The 21,973-nt window shown below is 42.0% G+C and overlaps 1 protein-coding gene across 1 annotated transcript in view; it reads right to left on the bottom strand.

Moving 5' to 3' along the window:
* The window catches only part of ankrd28b (ankyrin repeat domain 28b), a 147,018-nt gene extending 132,829 nt beyond the window's left edge, over window positions 1–14,189 (bottom strand). Inside the window, exon 1 of the mRNA XM_060921792.1 lies at window positions 13,992–14,189. Within this exon, the coding sequence (XP_060777775.1) occupies window positions 13,992–14,018 (27 nt within the window). The 5' untranslated portion in view covers window positions 14,019–14,189. The remainder of the gene's footprint in view (window positions 1–13,991) is intronic.
* Window positions 14,190–21,973: the final 7,784 nt, after the last annotated feature.

Below are 21,973 nucleotides of genomic sequence, written 5' to 3'. Positions count from 1 at the left end.
CATTTCTATAATTCTGCTATTTACTCATAGTGTGCGCAGCCCGAACTAAGCCACGCCACTACAGTATCGCAGATCTCTGGAGGTTATGGGAAATATGCAGGCTATGAGTAAGAGGAACAGGAGGATTTGTCACACATTCTTTGTCACACACTATCCTAGAGGCCTTATTGTGTGACATTTCCATATCATTGATGTTGGCATAAATAGAGAAGCTAATACCCAGGCCATCCTTAAAAAAAAATCCGTTACCTGTCCACCGGGTGGGCAAAAAAAATTTCAGTCGGGAGGGATGGATTTTTTTTTTTTTAATTATATATGGATGGATAAGAAATCGCAATACTGTGTTGGGTCATTCCATGTCAATTCACACAAATGCCCAAAACCTCCCCAGTGACACCTCTTCAATTTGCCTTATTTTAATTTTCTTAGTGCCTTATGATGTCAAATGAAAGAATCCAAAATTTTAGCTTCCTAGCTCGAACGTTTTTTGAGTTACGGCCCTTCAAAGTTTGGGTGCCACGCCCACTTTTGGGGTCCGGGAATTGTGCACTTAATTTGCAAGCATTTTTGGAGGCCCATATCTTTTGTTCTAAGGGGAATATAGACCTGTAAATTGCTATATCTATGTATTCTGGCCCTGTCTAGCTGATTCTGCACCTAAAAATAGCACAAGTTTACTAACTTTAGAGATATTAACCCCTTAAAAGTGGATTTTTTTAATGACAATTTTTTTTTGACATTTCAGGGGTCCATATCTTGGAAAGTTTTTGTGTTGATAGGGTTTCAACTGATTTATCATTATATTGCATGGGACAAATGTGTTGTATGTGTTGCAGTAGTACACATTATGCAGGCGTGTTTAACGTTTACAAGACAGCTATTATATTGGGTAGTGGAGCTAAGGCTAACATTTGACTTGCCATGAAACACCTGCATAATGTGCACTACTGCAACACATCCAACACATTTGTCCCGCACTTACACTTTGTTGAATTAATTCAATATCATAGTCGCCACTGAAGTCCACTCGATCCTGGTTTACCGTCAATGGATCGGTCACTCGTCAAACAGTCCGCCAGAATCCGAGTAGGGAATGGCTGAGCGTAGCTGTCAGTCAAACGCAAGTTAGCCAATGGGAATGCATTCCTGGACAGCCCACCCACACGTGAAGTTTGTGCCAAAACTGCAAGCAAAAAGTCAGGGAGCGCAAACGAGAAAGCTGGAATCGCAACCAAAATAAATTACGTCAAACAAAACTGAGAAAGACGCGGAACAAAAATAAAAGGTTTCTGAAGAGTAATAGACTGAGATTTTGCACGATTACACGAATAATTTGTTTGCCAGTCTAAAAAAAAATTGACTTATTTTTTAATTTTGATTTATCGTTTTTGTTTGATATTTCAAAAGTATTGTATGAACACTTTGGCACAAAATTGATTCCATAAAGATGTTGAGACACCTACGGTCAATTTAGAGTCACCAGTTAACCTAACCTGCATGTCTTTGGACTGTGGGGGAAACTGGAGCACCTGGAGGAAACCCACGCGGACACGGGGAGAACATGCAAACTCCACACAGAAAGACCCTCGTCGGCCACGGGGCTCGAACCCAGAACCTCCTTGCTGTGAGGCGACAGTGCTAACCACTACACCACCGTGCCACCCTGTCATGTTCCAGTAAAGGGAAATTGTAAATGATACAGCATTGTCATGATATAGCAAATACAAGTGTGCACTTCCAACTTTGTGGTGACAGTTTAGGGAAGAAACACACATGGGTGTGATCAACAGGTGAGCCCAACCTAAACATTTGTCCATATTTGACTTGACTTGTTTAGATTTCCAATATAAACATACGTGCAACAAAATTGCCTTGCCACGTTTGGAAATTAGGACGTGTTCGGGCGGATTTGAATTATAATCGAGTGCAAAAAACAATATAGTGTTAAATGTTACATGTAACACTATACGGGGCCTTCCTTCTTGGTGTGTTAAATTCCTTTCAGTGCAAGTTTTGGATGTTAGGATTGGGCTGAAGATGTAGCCAAAGCTCCAGCTGAGATCAGCACACGTTTATAAAGACTCCATTAGTGCAGGCTGACAGTGCTAAGCTGAAACAAAGCACCATTGTGTCGCACACAGCCCTAACCCTCCCACATGGAGAAGAGATTTTCATTGCCTTTTCAAATGCTCTGATCACGTTTCTGTCTCCTTGGAAGAGCTCCATTAGCTATGACTATCACCATGGTGAAGGCACTTTGGTGGCCCTTCAGGCTGTCATTGAGCTCTGTCTGGTGTAAACACACAAGCATGTGTACACGTGCATGCACAGAGATGCGGCTTTAAAACTCCTAGACATCTAGTGAGTCCACTTGTCCATCACGGCTATTTATCTACGCAACAGAAAATAAAGGAACAATCACACCAAGGAGCGTCAAGATCCGAGCAAGCGAAAGGGATGGTTAACAAATAAACCTATACACTGACTCACCATCCACTTTATATCATGTGGCAGCAATGCAATGTACAAACTCGTTCAGATACAGGTTCAGTTAATATCACACCAAACATGAGAACGGGGGAAAAAAACGTGATCTCGGTGACGGACTGTCACATGCTTGTACGGTGGTGCTTGAAATTTGTGAACCCTTTAGAATTTTCTGCATTTCTGCATAAATATGATCTAAAACATGAACAGATTTTCACACAAGTCCTAAAAGTAGATAAAGAGAACCCAGTTAAACAAATGAGACAAATATATTATACTTGGTCATTTATTTATTGAGGAAAATGATCCAATATTACATATCTGTGAGTGGCAAAAGTATATGAACCTCTAGGATTAGCAGTTAATTTGTAGGTGAAATTAGAGTCAGGTGTTTTCAATCAATGGGATGACAATCAGGTGTGAGTGGGCACCCTGTTTTATTTAAAGAACAGGGATCTATCAAAGTCTGATCTTCACAACACATGTTTGTGGAAGTGCATCATGGCACGAACAAAGGAGATTTCTGAGGACCTCAGAAAAAGCGTTATTGATGCTCATCAGGCTGGAAAAGGTTACAAAACCATCTCTAAAGAGTTTGGACTCCACCAATCCACAGTCAGACAGATTGTGTACAAATGGAGGAAATTCAAGACCATTGTTACCCTCCCCAGGAGTGGTCGACCAACAAAGATCACTCCAAGAGCAAGGCGTGTAATAGTCGGTGAGGTCACAAAGGACCCCAAGGTAACTTCTAAGCAACTGAAGGCCTCTCTCACATTGGCTAATGTTAATGTTCATGAGTCCACCATGAGGAGAACACTGAACAACAATGGTGGGCATGGCAGGGTTGCAAGGAGAAAGCCACTGCTCTCCAAAAAGAACATTGCTGCTCGTCTGCAGTTTGCTAAAGATCATGTGGACAAGCCAGAAGGCTTTTGGAAAAAGTTTTTTGTGGACGGATGAGACCAAAATAGAACTTTTTGGTTTAAATGAGAAGCGTTATGTTTGGAGAAAGGAAAAACACTGCATTCCAGCATAAGAACCTTATCTCATCTGTGAAACATGTAGTAACATGGTTTGGGCCTGTTTTGCTGCATCTGGGCCAGGACGGCTTGCCATCATTGATGGAACAATGAATCCTGAATTATACCAGCGAATTCTAAAGGAAAATTTCAGGACATCTGTCCATGAACTGAATCTCAAGAGAAGGTGGGTCATGCAGCAAGACAACGACCCTAAGCACACAAGTCGTTCTACCAAAGAATGGTTAAAGAAGAATAAAGTTAATGTTTTGGAATGGCCAAGTCAAAGTCCTGACCTTAATCCAATGGAAATGTTGTGGAAGGACCTGAAGCGAGCAGTTCATGTGAGGAAACCCACAAACATCCCAGAGTTGAAGCTGTTCTGTACGGAGGAATGGGCTAAAATTCCTCCAAGCCGGTGTGCAGGACTGATCAACAGTTACCGCAAACATTTAGTTGCAGTTATTGCTGCACAAGGGGGTCACACCAGATACTGAAAGCAAAGGTTCACATACTTTTGCCACTCACAGATATGTAATATTGGATAATTTTCCTCAATAAATAAATGACCAAGTATAATATTTCTGTCGCATTTGTTTAACTGGGTTCTCTTTGTCTACTTTTAGGACTTGTGTGAAAATCTGATGATGTTTTAGGTCATATTTATGCAGAAATATAGAAAATTCTAAAGGGTTCACAAACTTTCAAGCACCACTGTACCGTACATACAAGGGTACTTCAAACAGTTCTCGGCCTCACCCAGAAAACATCAGAGTAGAAAGATTGTTCTTGCATTATTTTTTAATGTAGTCTCCTTTAACGTCAATGCACTCGGTCCACCGATATTCAAGCTTCTCCATCCCTTTGTGGAAGGTAGTCATATCTTGAATCTCCAGAGCCTCCTCAACAGCCTGAATGACTTCATCATCAGTCTGAAAATGGCGACCACACAAGTGGGATTTCAGTTTGGGAAACGGATAGAAGTCAGATGGAGCCAGGTCGGGTGAGTAAGGTGCACGGGGCAACAGTTCAAAGCCACATTTGGCTGCTTCTGCCCCGGTCACCTGTGCTGTGTGAACGGGTGCATTGTCCTGGAGCAACAGCAAGCCAGCTTGAAGCTTTCCTCTCCTTTTTTGTGACTGCTGCTTTCATTTGAGTTTATGTGGATAGTGATAAGGCTTTATAGTACACAGTTATGCTCTAAAATGGGAGTTACGCTCCTTGTTTCTGAGTGAGGCAGAAAACTTTTTGAAGTATCCTCATATATGGCCAACTTTATACAACCCCGATTCCAAAAAAGTTGGGACAAAGTACAAACTGTAAATAAAAACGGAATGCAAATGATGTGGAAGTTTCAAAATTCCATATTTTATTCAGAATAGAACATAGATGACATATCAAATGTTTAAACTGAGAAAATGTATCATTTAAAGAGAAAAATTAGGTGATTTTTAAATTTCATGACAACAACACATCTCAAAAAAGTTGGGACAAGGCCATGTTTACCACTGTGAGACATCCCCTTTTCTCTTTACAACAGTCTGTAAACGTCTGGGGACTGAGGAGACAAGTTGCTCAAGTTTAGGGATAGGAATGTTAACCCATTCTTGTCTAATGTAGGATTCTAGTTGCTCAACTGTCTTAGGTCTTTTTTGTCGTATCTTCCGTTTTATGATGCGCCTAATGTTTTCTATGGGTGAAAGATCTGGACTGCAGGCTGGCCAGTTCAGTACCCGGACCCTTCTTCTACGCAGCCATGATGCTGTAATTGATGCAGTATGTGGTTTGGCATTGTCATGTTGGAAAATGCAAGGTCTTCCCTGAAAGAAACGTCGTCTGGATGGGAGCACATGTTGCTCTAGAACCTGGATATACCTTTCAGCATTGATGGTGTCTTTCCAGATGTGTAAGCTGCCCATGCCACACGCACTAATGCAACCCCATACCATCAGAGATGCAGGCTTCTGAACTGAGCGCTGATAACAACTTGGCTCGTCCTTCTCCTCTTTAGTCCGAATGACACGGCGTCCCAGATTTCCATAAAGAACTTCAAATTTTGATTCGTCTGACCACAGAACAGTTTTCCACTTTGCCACAGTCCATTTTAAATGAGCCTTGGCCCAGAGAAGACGTCTGCGCTTCTGGATCATGTTTCGATACGGCTTCTTCTTTGAACTATAGAGTTTTAGCTGGCAACGGCGGATGGCACGGTGAATTGTGTTCACAGATAATGTTCTCTGGAAATGTTCCTGAGCCCATTTTGTGATTTCCAATCCAGAAGCATGCCTGTATGTGATGCAGTGCCGTCTAAGGGCCCGAAGATCACGGGCACCCAGTATGGTTTTCTGGCCTTGACCCTTACGCACAGAGATTCTTCCAGATTCTCTGACTCTTTTGATGATATTATGCACCGTAGATGATGATATGTTCAAACTCTTTGCAATTTTACACTGTCGAACTCCTTTCTGATATTGCTCCACTATTTGTCGGCGCAGAATTAGGGGGATTGGTGATCCTCTTCCCATCTTTACTTCTGAGAGCCGCTGCTACTCCAAGATGCTCTTTTTAGACCCAGTCATGTTAATGACCTATTGCCAATTGACCTAATGAGTTGCAATTTGGTCCTCCAGCTGTTCCTTTTTTGTACCTTTAACTTTTCCAGCCTCTTATTGCCCCTGTCCCAACTTTTTTGAGATGTGTTGCTGTCATGAAATTTCAAATGAGCCAATATTTGGCATGAAATTTCAAAATGTCTCACTTTCAACATTTGATATGTTGTCTATGTTCTACTGTGAATACAATATCAGTTTTTGAGATTTGTAAATTATTGCATTCCATTTTTATTTATAATTTGTCCCAACTTTTTTGGAATCGGGGTTGTACGTTGATTCAAAGTATATCACAGAAAACACTGACATATTAAAGTTACAATTGATAGATTAATCCCAGTGGTATATTTACCCAGGACATGAGTGAGACAGTCCCTATGTCTGAAATCACTCACTCATTCACTACTCCCTACTCACTATATAGGGAATTACTATATAGAGGACTATATAGTGAGCTCATTGACAAAATGAAAAAACACCTTCATACACTAGTCTGTCATGCTGCTGTTATTTACGTCATTCCTGTCGCACAAAGTAAAACATGCCAGATCAGTCGGCTGGTGGGTTTTCAAAATAATAAATAAATACATGCATGTATTTTTGTGATAAATACATATACTGAACGTAGTTCCCACATTAATAAATTCAAACTACTTTGTGTCTACTACATCTTTCAGCTCTTTTAAATCAAGGCTGAATCCTTTCTTCTTTGCCGCTGCCTTTTATTAAATCAAATTTGAGGCTTTTGATTTGATTTCTTTCAGCATGATCGCAATGCATGATGGAATGTATTGCTTGGTTAGTGACCACCGGTTGTACACTACTTTTCGTGATGCATCGTGGGACACTTTGAGTGCACTATATAGGGTCACGGGTAGATGGAGCTCATTAGCCTTGGTAGGCAGTCCGTCTAGGGGAAGGAAAACCCCGAAATCAAACCTGCAGCCAACCTGATGCCAAATGTCATGCGCTGCACTCCTTTGGACTCCACCAGCAAGGCGAAGAGGGACGTCCTAACATACATTTGGGCAACCCAGGACCTCCATACCTTGTACCAACTACTTCTGCCCAGGCCTGTGCTCTGGAAAGGCCACTCCAGCCTCACCCTACACTGTGAGGGAACAACACGGAAGCTGGCAGTTTATAGGTGATAAGCCCATTCCCGAGTGTCGTAGGGTACGGGTGCCACAGGTCAGCTTTGACGGTGGGAGGGGACATCGCATCCCAATGGTCAGCTACTGCCCGCCTCAAGCTGGGCAGCCCCCAGCCAGTAAGGTGCCGACCCGTCACGGTCTGCCTGAACCTTGGAGCACATTGCTTAACAAGCAGATCGTTAAACGTGTACCAGACAAGTTTCATTTGCCCAACTTGCGGGAGGGACTGCCATGCCAGGATAGGCCTGCGAAGTCACACGAGGCGTTGTACCCAGACCTGACCTAACAGAGTGCTACCATCGTCCCACGGGACTGACAGATGCCAAAGAAGACAACTATACAGGGTGTAACAATGCTCAATATACATTCAGACAGCACTACAAAATGGCGACCTCACTATATAGTTCACTCTATAGTGAGTAGGGAGTGATTTCGGACACAGGGATTGTTTTGCTGCTGGATTATTTGCAGTAGATATAGCACTGCGATGAGTTCATGAGGTATTATAGTGTTGTTGCCAAGTTGAATCTGAGCAGGAAAATGAGTAAATTGTGCAGGACTCGAATTCAAGACCTCAGCTGACCACATGTATGCTGTTGGCTGGATAAGCTTGGCGAACCATCCTCAACTACTGTATGACAGGATGCCGACTTTTTAAAAATACCATCACAGTGCGTTGCTATCAAATACCAGCTACCTGTTTGTTTGGGGGGGGGGGGGTTTGTACCTGATCACATTCCTTTCCCAGCTGTTCTCATTTCTTTGGTGTCCAGTGCCGACTCCTCAAGAAATTTCATAACCCCAAATACCCAGAGGTGGACAAAGTACCCAACTTCATTACTTAAGTCAGAGTACAGATCCCGCTGGTCAAATGTTACTCCGATACAAGTGAAAGTTGTCCAGTCAATTTTTTACTTAAGTTAACCTCCTAGGGCTTAGCGGTCACATGCGTGGACAGCACTTTATGGAAATTCGGAACAAGAATCCACATATGTGGACATACTTTTTCTCTAAAAGTACATCTTATCAAAAGATGATGCTTAGTTTTTATTCTAATCAGGTTCTAATAAGCCCAAATAGCAAAGAGAAATAAAAAATGCATGTAAAAAAAACAGCTTGAGCCTTAGGAGGTTAAAGTACTGCAGTACTTGCTTTTAAAAATACTTAAGTATTAAAAGTAAATTTTCTGTCAATGCATCGTTGTATTATTGTCACAACGCTTACAAACCTAACGCCGTTCCCAAAGACAGAAATGTGAATTCACAAAATGAACGCATGCTGCGCCATCATGGTGGTTTAACGTTAAGCTAGCTAGTCAGTGAAGCTCCACCTGACATGCTAGCAAACTCTTTTCAAACTCCAAATCATATTGGGTAGCTAATGCTACTAGAAAAGAAACATTTCTACATTCTGTTTATTTGGCAAGATTATTCTAAAACATATTTCTGAAAGGACTTCAGATAAGTTAACATTATTCATGTTAGCGTAACTCTGTTTTTACATGCTAACTGTGTACAAGTTAACTAGCTATGTGTTAACGTTAGCCGTGGACAAGGCTACGGCAACTTGGTAGGCCATAGAAAGTCATTTGACTAACCAGACTGCATAACTATTGCAACGTTATCGCTAGCTCTAAAAGCACAGACAACTTCGTTACAAGCTTTCTCTTGGAATAAAACGTTTATATCCCTCAATATGCTTCCGCAGGTTGGACGGTGAGTTTTTGTAGGCTGAGATGTGGTTTGTTTTCGGCAAACAAAGCAAACATTTAAAACGAAATGAATCTTTAATCCGTTCAGAAAACTGAAACATGGGTTCATGGACCATGGGTGCGTGCATTCCAATCATGTTTTAGAAAAGAAAAAACATCCACTTTCAAACCCGCTTCATAGTAACGAGGACCTTGATAGAAATGTAGTGGAGTAAAAAGTACGATATTTGTCTTTCAAATGTAGTGAAGTTAAAGTCATAAGTTTCCAAAAAATTAAAATAAAAAGTCAGATACTCAAAAAGTGTACAAGTAAATGTACTTCACTACTGTCCGCCTCTGCAAATACAGTACGCTGCACTTCCTCTACTACAGAAAGCAAGCAATGACACTAGGACTTTAAAGTGCACATCACGGGTAAATTCAGGAGCAAGATCAATGTAATTCTCCTATTTTATATTAAACTTTGGTCAAATATCTGTCACATTTTGCGCAATTTTTTTTTACCTTGCGCAATAACAGAAAAATTCAGTTGAACTCAAGCCATTTGAGGCGAATTGGTCCGCCTCTGAAAAAACTTGGCATTTAGATTTCCTGGCAAACATTGATTTTCGTGACGTCGCGTGCGGGACGCCTCCTTCTGAATCCTACATCAGCGCTGGTTTGTTTATGAGAAAACGACCTGGTGGTTTTCTGCAAATTTCTTCAACATTATCGTCTAATTATTAAAATGGTTAACAGATGTATCGTAGGAGGGTGTAGCAACACCAATCATGATGGGATTAGTACTCATCGTTTCCCAAAAGACCGGACAATGAGAGAGAAATGGGAGCGCTTCGTGCGAGGCACCCGGAAAAATTGGCTACATGCTACAGACTAAGCATTATTTGCGGTGCTCACTTCACAAGGCCCGATGACTTTGAGAACCGTTTGCAGTGGGAAATGAGCTTCGCGAGGCAACTTGATCTGAAAAAAGACGCAGTTCTATCTGTCAGAATGCCCAAAGCAACACCGTCTCCATCTGTATCAGCGTCACTAAAGGAGCCAGCCGTGTTCGTCTCCCCTGACAAAAGGCGAAGTGCCGCATCCACTGAGGCCCTCGAAGCCGAGGACCAAGCAGAGCCGAGAAAAAGACCAAGAAAATCGGCAATTCACAAGTTGACTGTTGCCAGGGTAAGAAATAATTCTGACATCTCATTATATTCTTCATTCAAAGGTGAAGTAACATTGCACTCAGGTGACAATTCCATCTTTCAATGCAAAATTGCGAGCTGCTAAACTTGGTCTACACAGGCTGTGCACTGAAACCGTGCAAGCTCTCGCAGCCTGCTGGCGCTTCCGCACGTGACGTCACGAATCTGGCTCCAGACTCGCTTGGGATTTTTCCAGACGCGTTTTGTTATTTTATTTTTTTCTGCTGTAGACAGACGGCCTTGTGCAAAATTACCCTTCTGGATGAGTGTGTAAAGGGACATTCTTTCATATAAAAAAAAACAAAACACGTAATTGGTCCAGGATATGCACTTAAACATCACTTCTATGCCTGATACACTTATTTCAGAAAACCACACACTTTTCATGCTAGACAGGGTAGAAAGGGACGGAGAAATTGTTCATAGCAACAGATGGGCTCCAGTCAACTTGCTTACTTATAAAAAGTGTGCCTAGATGTTAAACTGCCACTGAGTGCACTATTGGATGGCTAAAATAATAATAATAATAATAATAATAATAATAATAATCAGGCACTACAGGAAAGTGAAAGTGTGTAGAAAAATATCCAAGCTTCTTCTTCTTTTGGCTGCTCCCGATTAGGCGTTGCCACAGCAGATCTTTCGTCTCCATTGCTCCCTGTCTTCAGCATCCTTCTCTACCACTTTCACGTCCTCTCTCACCACATCCATGCATCTCCTCTCTGGCCTTCCTTGTTTTCATGTGCCTGGCAGCTCCATCCTCAACATTCTCCTTCCCACATGCTCTGCATCTCTTCTCAGGATGTGCCCATACCATCTCAGTCTCATCTCTCTGAGCTTCATTCCCAAGCTCTCCACATGTGCTGTCCCTCATCCTGTCCACCCTCCCATCGCAAACCTTAACATCCTCAACTCCGCCACCTCCAACTTTGCCTCCTGTCTCTTCGTTAAGGGTACGGTCTCCAATCCGTACATCACAGCTGGGCTTACTTTTCACAAATGACTCCTGAAATCCTTCTGCTGTTTAATAGCAACAGATGGGCTCCAGTCAACTTGCTTACTTATAAGAAGAAGAAGAAACCTTTATTCGTCACTTTACAGTGAAATTCATCCTCTGCATTTAACCCACCTGAAGCAGTGAACACATGCGCACACACACTCAGAGCAGTGGGCAGCCATACCAGAGCGCCCGGGGCGCAGGGGTTCGGTACCTTGCTCAAGGGCACCTCAGCCCAAGGCTGCCCCACGTTAACCTAACTGCATGTCTTTGGATTGTGGGGGAAACCGGAGCACCCAGAGGAAACCCACGCAGACAGGGGGAGAACATGCAAACTCTACACAGAAAGGCCCTCGCCGGCCGCTGGGTTCAAACCCGGAACCTTCTCGCTGTGAGGCGACAGTGCTAACCACTACACCACCGTGCCGCCCAAAAAGTGTGCCTAGATGTTAAACTGCCACTGAGTGCACTACTGGATGGCTAAAATAATAACAATAGTAATAATCAGGCACTACAGGAAAGTGAAAGTGTGCAGAAAAATATCCAAGCTTCTTCTTCATCTTTTGGCTGCTCCCGATTAGGGGTTGCCACAGCGGCTCTTTCGTCTCCACTGCCCCCTGTCTTCCGCATCCTTCTCTACCACTTTCATGTCCTCTCTCACCACATCCATGGATCTCCTCTCTGGCCTTCCTCATTTTCGTGTGCCTGGCAGCTCCATCCTCAACATTCTCCTTCCAACATGCTCTGCATCTCTTCTCAGGATGTGCCCGTACCATCTCAGTCTCATCTCTCTGAGCTTCATTCCCAAGCTCTCCACATGTGCCGTCCCTCATCCTGTCCAACCTCCCATCGCAAACCTTAACATCCTCAACTCCGCCACCTCCAACTTTGCCTCCTGTCTCTTTGTTAAGGGTACGGTCTCCAATCCGTACATCACAGCTGGTCTTACTTTTCACAAATGACTCCTGAAATCCTTCTGTTGTTTAATAGCAACAGATGGGCTCCAGTCAACTTGCTTACTTATAAAAAGTGTGCCTAGATGTTAAACTGCCACTGAGTGCACTACTGGATGGATAAAATGATAATAATCAGGCACTACAGGAAAGTGAAAGTGTGTAGAAAAATATCCAAGCTTCTTCTTCTTCTTCTTCTTTTGGCTGCTCCCGATTAGGGGTTGCCACAGCGGATCTTTCGTCTCCATCGCTCCCTGTCTTCCGCATCCTTCTCTACCACTTTCACGTCCTCTCTCACCACATCCATGGATCTCCTCTTTGGCCTTCCTCGTTTTCGTGTGCCTGGCAGCTCCATCCTCAACATTCTCCTTCCAACATGCTCTGCATCTCTTCTCAGGATGTGCCCGTACCATCTCAGTCTCATCTCTCTTAGCCCATGTTTACATTAGACCGTATCAGCGGATCATCAGATTAACGTTTTTAAAACGATTAGTGTGCACACAGCAACACCAATACACGGATACGCTCAGCTCCGCAGGCATCCTGCGCTCCAAATCACTCCGCCCTGAACAGCGAGTGCCCTCTGGAGGGTGCGCACTCCGGCCCTGCGCAGCTCACAGAGCGCGCGAGTGAAGTGCACAAGCAGTGATTCGGGACTGAGCCGCTGTGTGCGTGATCCCAGCGCATATCACTTACCACTTGCAAGTGGAAGGATGGCAAGCCTAAAGACAATCATAACTACACAATGGGCAGTATTTGCATCAGTATTTGCAGTATTTTCATACTTTTATACTCTTTAATGAAAGGTGATACAAGGCGGAAGTCCGCGCCGTTTTTCAGCAGTCGCGTCACATGACCAACGCCAGCGAATCAGGAAGGTGGATGTCACAGTGACGTTGTCCAATGAGACGCCAGCTAGAGCTCAGCACAGCGTATCCGCGTATTCTCAATGTTTACACAGCACCGGACCAGACACGATCTGGATTGAATACGTGGACGCTGGCGGATTCCCGTTTCCCGGCGGTTTAATGTAAACGGACAGTGCATCCGCGAAGAAAACGAGACAGATACGGTCTAATGTAAACTTGGCCTTAGCTTCATTCCCAAGCTCTCCACATGTGCTGTCCCTCATCCTGTCCAACCTCCCATCGCAAACCTTAACATCCTCAACTCCGCCACCTCCAACTTTGCCTCCTGTCTCCAATCCGTACATCACAGCTGGGCTTACTTTTCACAAATGACTCCTGAAATCCTTCTGCTGTTTAATAGCAACAGATGGGCTCCAGTCAACTTGCTTACTTATAAAAAAAAGTGTGCCTAGATGTTAAACTGCCACTGAGTGCACTACTGGATGGCCAAGCTGAAGTTTTCTAACCAGCCCCACTACTGACTGACTGACTGACCACATGAGAGAGATCTTCACTCCCTGGGCTTTAGGGCTAAATGTTACAGAGCTAAACAGGATATTTATTCGGCTCCTGTTACTTTGACAGATCAGCCGGTCAGCCCTCCTGGAGCTAACCGATAAAGCAACTGAACTAACTGTTACACGAGTTAATCACTGACTATCCCCCTCCCCGTGACCGCTCGGGTTAGGTTACCATCATGGCCTGCGTACAAACAGCCCAGCTAGCCGGATAGCAAGCCCAGCTGGTCGCGACCCGTCACCTCTCTCCCCATGCAGCACGCTGAGCTAACTTAGAGCTAAAACACACACCGGACAGGTCTAAACTTTCTTCCTAACCGGAAGTCCGAACCCACTGACAGGGCAAAGCGACAGAAACACCTCACTCATTATTTACAGTGCAGTGCTCCGGACTGAAGGGAACTAGCTTAGCTGGCTAAACATTTCAGTGCTGATCACTCACCTGGTCTCTAATTTTAAGAACCACCATTTTCCGACGGTCTTCAAGACGCTCAGACAAAGAATAGCTCTTTCTCCAACTCCTCACCGCTGATACCCGCTATCCGTGTAACTTTAAAACTTCCAACAGGTCAGACATTTCCTTTACTTAGCTGCTACAGCACAGGGATCAGAAAACTCCATAACATTACCGCCACTACGGCGCTGCAGAAACAGGAGCGCTGATTGGCTAGACCGACACTAGCGACGCAGTAAGACAGGATCTGATTGGTTAGAAATAGCAGCAGCTCGACTTGGAAGCTAATGTGGAGGCATTTCCAATCTGGGTTAGTTCTGGTTACACTGAACACATCAGTGGCAGGTTTAATGCTAAAATTTAGCCATTTTTGTGTAATATCATTGGCACTACTGATGGAAAATTAATTGTTTATTTTTATTCACAAAATATACAGAGTTAAAAAGAGTTTTACATATGAAAAAGATTTACATTACACACACACACACACATATATATATATATATATATATATATATATATATATATATATACACACTACCGTTCAAAAGTTTGGGGTCACTTTGAAATGTCCTTATTTTTGAAAGAAAAGCACTGTTCTTTTCAATGAAGATCACTTTAAACTAATCAGAAATCCACTCTATACATTGCTAATGTGGTAAATGACTATTCTAGCTGCAAATGTCTGGTTTTTGGTGCAATATCTCCATAGGTGTATAGAGGCCCATTTCCAGCAACTCTCACTCCAGTGTTCTAATGGTACAATGTGTTTGCTCATTGCCTCAGAAGGCTAATGGATGATTAGAAAACCCTTGTACAATCATGTTAGCACAGCTGAAAACAGTTGAGCTCTTTAGAGAAGCTATAAAACTGACCTTCCTTTGAGCAGATTGAGTTTCTGGAGCATCACATTTGTGGGGTCGATTAAATGCTCAAAATGGCCAGAAAAATGTTTTGACTATATTTTCTATTCATTTTACAACTTATGGTGGGAAATAAAAGTGTGACTTTTCATGGAAAACACAAAATTGTCTGGGTGACCCCAAACTTTTGAACGGTAGTGTGTTTATATATATATATATATATATATATATATATATATATATATATATATATATATATATATATATATGATTAAATATGCAATTATCTTCATAACTGTCTTCACACAGACTTTAAAAAAAAACCATTCCAACTACCTAATTCAACAATAACAACACATCACACTAACACTAACACTTCTTCAGCAACTACATATAAAAACAATTCTCAGGGAAAATAAATACTAAATTTTATCTTTCCTTGTGGCTGTGGTGATACACTCTCACACACACACACACACACACACACACACACACACACACACACACACACACACACATTTTGTATATTCTGTATGTATGCTGGACCTAGAAATGTAGATATACATCTTTTAAGCTGTACTCAAAAAATTCAATTCTGGTCCAATGATATCTTTTGATATTTTCTATCATATCTAATTGTATATTAAACTGTATCTATTAATAGTACAGTATATCCACATTTCGACATTAAAGATACATCTTAAAGATCCAAAAGATTAGGGTACCATCTCAGGAAAGGAAAAGTACAGTACAATTTAGTAAGAGCCCCTCCCCCTTTTTCTGAGCATGCAGAACACACACTAAACACCAGGTGGTGCTTAAAGATCAGTTATTTTGCGTGCTCTGAGTGTTTAGTGGTGCTGAAAGATCATCTCATCTCATTATCTCTAGCCGCTTTATCCTGTTCTACAGGGTCGCAGGCAAGCTGGAGCCTATCCCAGCTGACTACGGGCGAAAGGCGGGGTACACCCTGGACAAGTCGCCAGGTCATCACAGGGCTGACACATAGACACAGACAACCATTCACACTCACATTCACACCTACGGTCAATTTAGAGTCACCAGTTAACCTAACCTGCATGTCTTTGGACTGTGGGGGAAACCGGAGCACCCGGAGGAAACCCACGCGGACACGGGGAGAACATGCAAACTCCGCACAGAAAGGCCCTCGCCGGCCACGGGGCTCGAACCCGGACCTTCTTGCTGTGAGGCGATAGCACTAACCACTACAACACCGTGCCGCCCCTGAAAGATCATTAAAGTGCATATTCTGGACCAATTTCTTTCTTTTCTTTTTTTTATATGAAAGTATGTCCCTTTACACACTCATCCAGAAGGATAATTTTGCACAAGGCCATCTGTCTACAGCAGAAAAAAATAAAATAACAAAACGCGTCTGGAAAAATCCCAAGCAAGTCTGGAGCCAGATTCGTGACGTCACGTGCGGAAGCGCCAGCAGGCTGCGAGAGCTTGCTCGGTTTCAGTGCACAGCCTGTGTAGACCAAGTTTAGCAACCCGTGATTTTGCACTGAAATATGGAATTGTCACCTGAGCGCAATGTGGGAAACAATGAGTACTAATCCCATCAAGATTGGTGTTGCTACACCCTCCTACGTGTATGATACATCTGTTAACCATTTTAATAATTACGTGATAATGTTGAAGAAATTTGCAGAAAACCACCAGGTCGTTTTCTCATAAACAAACCAGCGCTGACGTAGGATTCAGAAGGATGCGTCCTGCACGCGACGTCACAAAAATCAACATTTCCTGGGAAATCCAAATGGCAAATTTTTTCAGAGGCGGACCAATTCGCCTCAAATGACTTAATTTCAACTCAATTTTTCTGGTATTGCACAAGGTAAAAAAATTGTACAAAATGCAAAATGTGACAGATATTTGACCAAAAGTTTAATATAAAATAGGAGAATTACATTGATCTTGCTCCTGAATTTGCCCATGATATGCACTTTAAGCACCACTAAAGGTGGTAGTGCTTAAAGGTGGTGCTTAAAGATCAGTTATTTTGCGTGCTCTGAGTGTTTAGTATCAGAAATAGGGGTACAGTAGGAGTACACGTCTATCCCACAAGGTACAATTTACACTAATGTACCCCCTACGGCTTATTATTGGACTTCAAGGTAATTATGTGTACCTTTTTAGGGTCAAACCACCGTGCCGCCCCTATATCCAATCAGTCTTTTCTAAAGTTCAGTATGAAGTTTAAAAAAAGAAAAGAAAAGAAGACTTACTAAAATCTCTGAAACTATAGTATTAGAGATTTTAGTAAGTCTTAGTATGCAAAATTTTTCACTAAGTGTAAACACAATACTACACTTAGTGTAGTCGGCCTAAGTAATGTTTATATTATATTAGACGCAAGTGTTTTATTGGGAAATACATTACTTGTATTTTTCATACAAACTACATCTGGGAACTGAGTAACATATTTGCCATATCTTCACTAGTGAGGATATTGATGATGTCACTTCGAATGTTTTCCTGCTCACTTGATGCATGTTGTCAAAATGGTGAACCGGTTTGTCAAAGTGAGCGAAGAATAGATTTTGTTTGTGGATGTGTCTATATAATAAAAAGACAATTACACATTGGCTTGAAGATGTGAAGTTTATCGTCTCGTGTTGAAAAATATTTCACTCGTTTGCTGTGCTCACTCGTGAAATATTTTCACTACTCGAAGATAAACTTCATATCTTCGTGCCACCGTGTAATATCCTCTATATATTTTCCAGCCCACCTTATTCCCCTGCTTCTAAAGATTTCTTTAAAAACTGTTTACTTCACATAAAATCCATCAGTTCATAATTTCCGCATAGTTATTGGCTGTTTCACGAGTCTTTCCTTGACCTCACTCCACTTACGCATATTTACATTGTTCCAACTGACCTGAACCATGCTTGAAAATCTTGAAAAGGATGAAATTCTAACCATACAGTACTATGCAAAGAAATGCTTTAGAGCAAAGATGCTTTCAACAATAATGAAAGTAATGTTTCTACTTAAAAAATATTATAAAGAGTAATAAATAGTAATAAACAAAACAGTCAATATTTGGTGTGACAACCCTTTGCTTCGTCTCAGGTACAATTTGTTAATTTTATAAGGAAATTAGCTGGTAGGGTTGTTTGAGCATCTTGCAAAATCAACCACTGTTCTCACAGAGACTTTGACTTTCATAATTCTTCTTATGTTTTATGGCAAAACCCAACAGCCTTCATCATTTTTTTTGTCTGAAAAGTGGTCTCTTATGTAATATGCTGCTTTCTTTGCTGACATCCAAACATTTTTCTGTACCATTTAATTTTGTGCTGGAAAATGAATGTTTGGAAATCTAAAAAGTTTTTGGACTGACTCGATAATAAAGAAGTCTGTACTAAAACAATAGGGTGCCTTTTGCACAGAATGTACTATGTACATGAACTGAATATATATATATATATATATATATATATATATATATATATATATATATATACATACAGTGCCTTGCAAAAGTATTCATACCCCTTGAACTTTTTCACATTTTTCCACCTTACAACCATGAACTTAAAAGTTTTTTATTGAGATTTTATGTGACAGACCAACACAGAATAGCACATAATTGTGAAGTGAAACAAAAATGATAAATGGTCTTCAAAATTTTAAACAAATACAAATCTGGAAAATGTGGTGTGCATACATGTCAACCTGTACGAAATGTCCGTATTTTATACGGATTTGATTCAATAAACATAGTATACGGGCGTATAAATAAAGTTATACGGATTCTTTAAAAAAAACTTCAATATTTATTTAGAGCTATAATCAATTCCCACAATGATAAAAGAGCGCATAACATTTACAAACGTACTGTACACCACAGACAGCCAGTAAAGAGTCTTATGAAATCGCGCGTTATCTTGTGGTAGCAAGACTTCGTTCCACTTTTGATCATGCGCACACCGCATTGCGAGAATCCCGCCAACCGTGAAGTCATAGACATATAAACATAGATGCCGCCTTCTGCGTAGAATCATACGTCATCCTCGCCGCCATATTGGATGTGGCAAAGTGGAGATTCTTCACCCATCTCTGGTATAGCGTCTAGACAGTAGCCGAGAATAAAGATGCCTCATTCATGTGCTGCGTTTAACTGTACCAACAGGTTTACCGTCCAAACGAGATCACATGGGATTACCTTTCACAGGTGAAACTGGAAAAATACTTTTCATTGTATTTGGTCATTATAACGTAATTTTACGAACAGATTTTTCTGACTTTGTGGCTAATATGAAGTCTCATGCATAATAGCCACTCGGTGAAACCTGTCTCCAAACAACGAAGTATTTCCTTCGTAACTACGCTGATAACACTGTGTTTTTGTCAAACATTGGAGCTTTGTATTCATTCTGAAGGTTTATTGTTATTAATATTGAATAAAAAGTAACTGGGATATATCATTGTTAATTATCATTCAAATTTTAGGTAAATTATTTTAATTTGCATCTTATACGGATTTTATAAGGGAAATACGGATTTTGGAGGTTGGTTATACAGGTTTGATTGACCAAAGGTTGACATGTATGGGTGTGCATTAGTCTTCAGCCCCCCTGCGTCAATACTTTGTAGAGCCACCTTTTGCTGCAATTACAGCTGCAAGTCTTTTGTGGTATGTCTCTACCAGCTTTGCACATCTAGACACTGGAATTTTTGCCCATTCTTCTTTGCAAAATAGTATATATATATATATATATATATATATATATATATATATATATGTATATACACAAGTGTGTGTGTGTATATATATATATATATATATATATATATATATATATACACTTGTCTTTCATTTGCATAATTATTAATGATGCAGCTAATTAATACTATGCCTACACCTAAATGTACTGTAACCCTAAGCAAAGCCTCAGTAACCAAAAGAAGCCATGGCTCTTTTAATTTTTAGATACAAACTACAAGTTTTGTAAAAGAAAAAAAGTAGTTTCCATGTGCAGACCAGCCACTCAATGTGTGCATTGAGACTGTGATCCCACAGGACAAAACATGGAAGTGAGAGGTTTTTACTTTCATGTGGTGCTTGAAAGGTGCAAGTATTGCCGCTTTTCCACTACAAACGCGGCTGAGCCGTGCCGTGCCGAGTCGAGCTGAGTCGAGCTGAGCGGGGCTGTTGAAGTTGCATTTCGACTACAACCGCGCTGAACCGTGCTGGCTGGAAGTGGGTGGACACATTGGGTGGAGTTAGCGAAAGTGGGTGGACGTCACGTGATGTCGTTAAGCAGCGCAAACAGTGACATCAGTGACAGTGGCGGAACAAGTCAGAGCCGGGCCGGGGGCGGGGCAAATGACCGGGCATTTTATTAAAGCTTATCATAACATCATTTTAGGTTACAAAATGTCCGCAACTGCGGTGTTTACCAATTTCAACACTACCGGGTGCAACTATGTTATTTAGTACATCAAGTCCTTCAAACGAACATGTAACTCAGAAACAAAAAACATTAGGATACTGTACATGGCTCATAATAAAACATCAATAGCCTATACTGCGCACATTATTTGAAGGGCATACGAATGAGCGCTCAGAGTGGTGGCAGGAAGAGTCAGAAATAAAAGGAGGGCGGTGCAAACCTCACTGAATGCACTGTGTTTACCAATTTCAACACTACGGGGTGCAACTATGTTATTTTGTACATTAAGTCCTTCAAACGAACATGTAACTCAAACAAAAAAACATTCGGCGACATACTGTACATGGCTCATAATAAAACATCAATAGCCTACTGCGCGCATTATTTGAAGGGCATACGACGAGCCTTGCGCTCCGCGAACTCGTCCACGATGCTCTGTATGTCACTGATTCAGTGAGCTTTTAAGCGGTAGTCTCACGACCCGAATAGTAAACAATAAACATGGAGGACATGGAGTCGTTAGTATTGCTGGTCTTGGTGCTGTGGCTTGTTGTCACCTACAACACCAACAGATACTGGCAAGAGCGTATAGATGAGGCGAGGTGCATAAGGCTTCAGAAATTCTCGTAATTCGTAATTCTCCTTCTTCCGGGTTTGCGGTGTTTACAGATCCCAGCGCGCTCGCGGGGCGTGTGTGGGCATGTGAGGACACTCCTCCTCACCAATCAGTGCACAGGGGAGTGTCTCCTCACGCCCCCAGCCTCAGTCGGCACGGTTTGGCTCGCTTCAGCCCCACTCCAAAACGGTGCGAGTTTTAGGGGCTAAGCAGGGCTGAAACGAGCTGAGTCGTGCTGGTTTTTGGTAGTCGAAACGCGAGCCGTGTCGGGCTGAAGTGAGCTGAAGCGAGCTGAAGTGAGCTGAAAAAGGGTAGTGGAAAAGGGCCATATGAATCGCCTGGGCAGAGTTGCCAGGTTTTAGGAAAGTCCCACCAGATGCAACTTGAAAACCAGACAAAATACTTGAAACTAGCTTAAAAAGTTTGCCATTTTTTTCTTTTTCTCACTGTTTGTGTGGGAAACAAGTTAACAGTGGTGTGCCCACATTTCTTATTTATTTTTTGAGCCATCGCTCCATATATGCAGAACATATGCTGTGTACAGGACAGCATATCTGCATCAGCATGCTGGGGTCTCCAAAAATCTATCCATTATCTGTAGCCGCTTATCCTGTTCTACAGGGTCACAGGCAAACTGGAGCCTATCCCAGCTGACTATGGGCAAGAGGCGGGGTACACCCTGGACAAGTCACCAGGTCATCGCAGGGCTGACACATACACTACGTTCACACTGCAAGACTTAATGCTCAATTCCGATTTTTTTGTGAAATCCGATTTTTTTGTGAGGTCGTTCACATTAACAAATATATGCGACTTGTATGTGATCCTCAGTATGAACGAAAAGCGACCTAAAAGTGTTCCGCATACGCATTGCAGGATACGACGACGTCACACGCAGTGAGCATGGCCAGTGTTTACGGAAGTAACCTAAAGTTTCCTGTGTATGACAGTAGCCAGCATGGAGTACCTGGCGATGATGCAGTTGTTGTTGCGATGGAGCCAGAACATGCACAATAGCCTGATGTTAAGCAGGAGGTTGAGAAGGAAGAGACAAGGGTTTTG

This window comes from Neoarius graeffei, chromosome 5 (assembly GCF_027579695.1).
Source record: "Neoarius graeffei isolate fNeoGra1 chromosome 5, fNeoGra1.pri, whole genome shotgun sequence".
NCBI lineage: Eukaryota > Metazoa > Chordata > Actinopteri > Siluriformes > Ariidae > Neoarius > Neoarius graeffei.
Note: the sequence above shows the minus strand (reverse complement) of the source record. Positions and strands in the feature narration are given on the sequence as shown.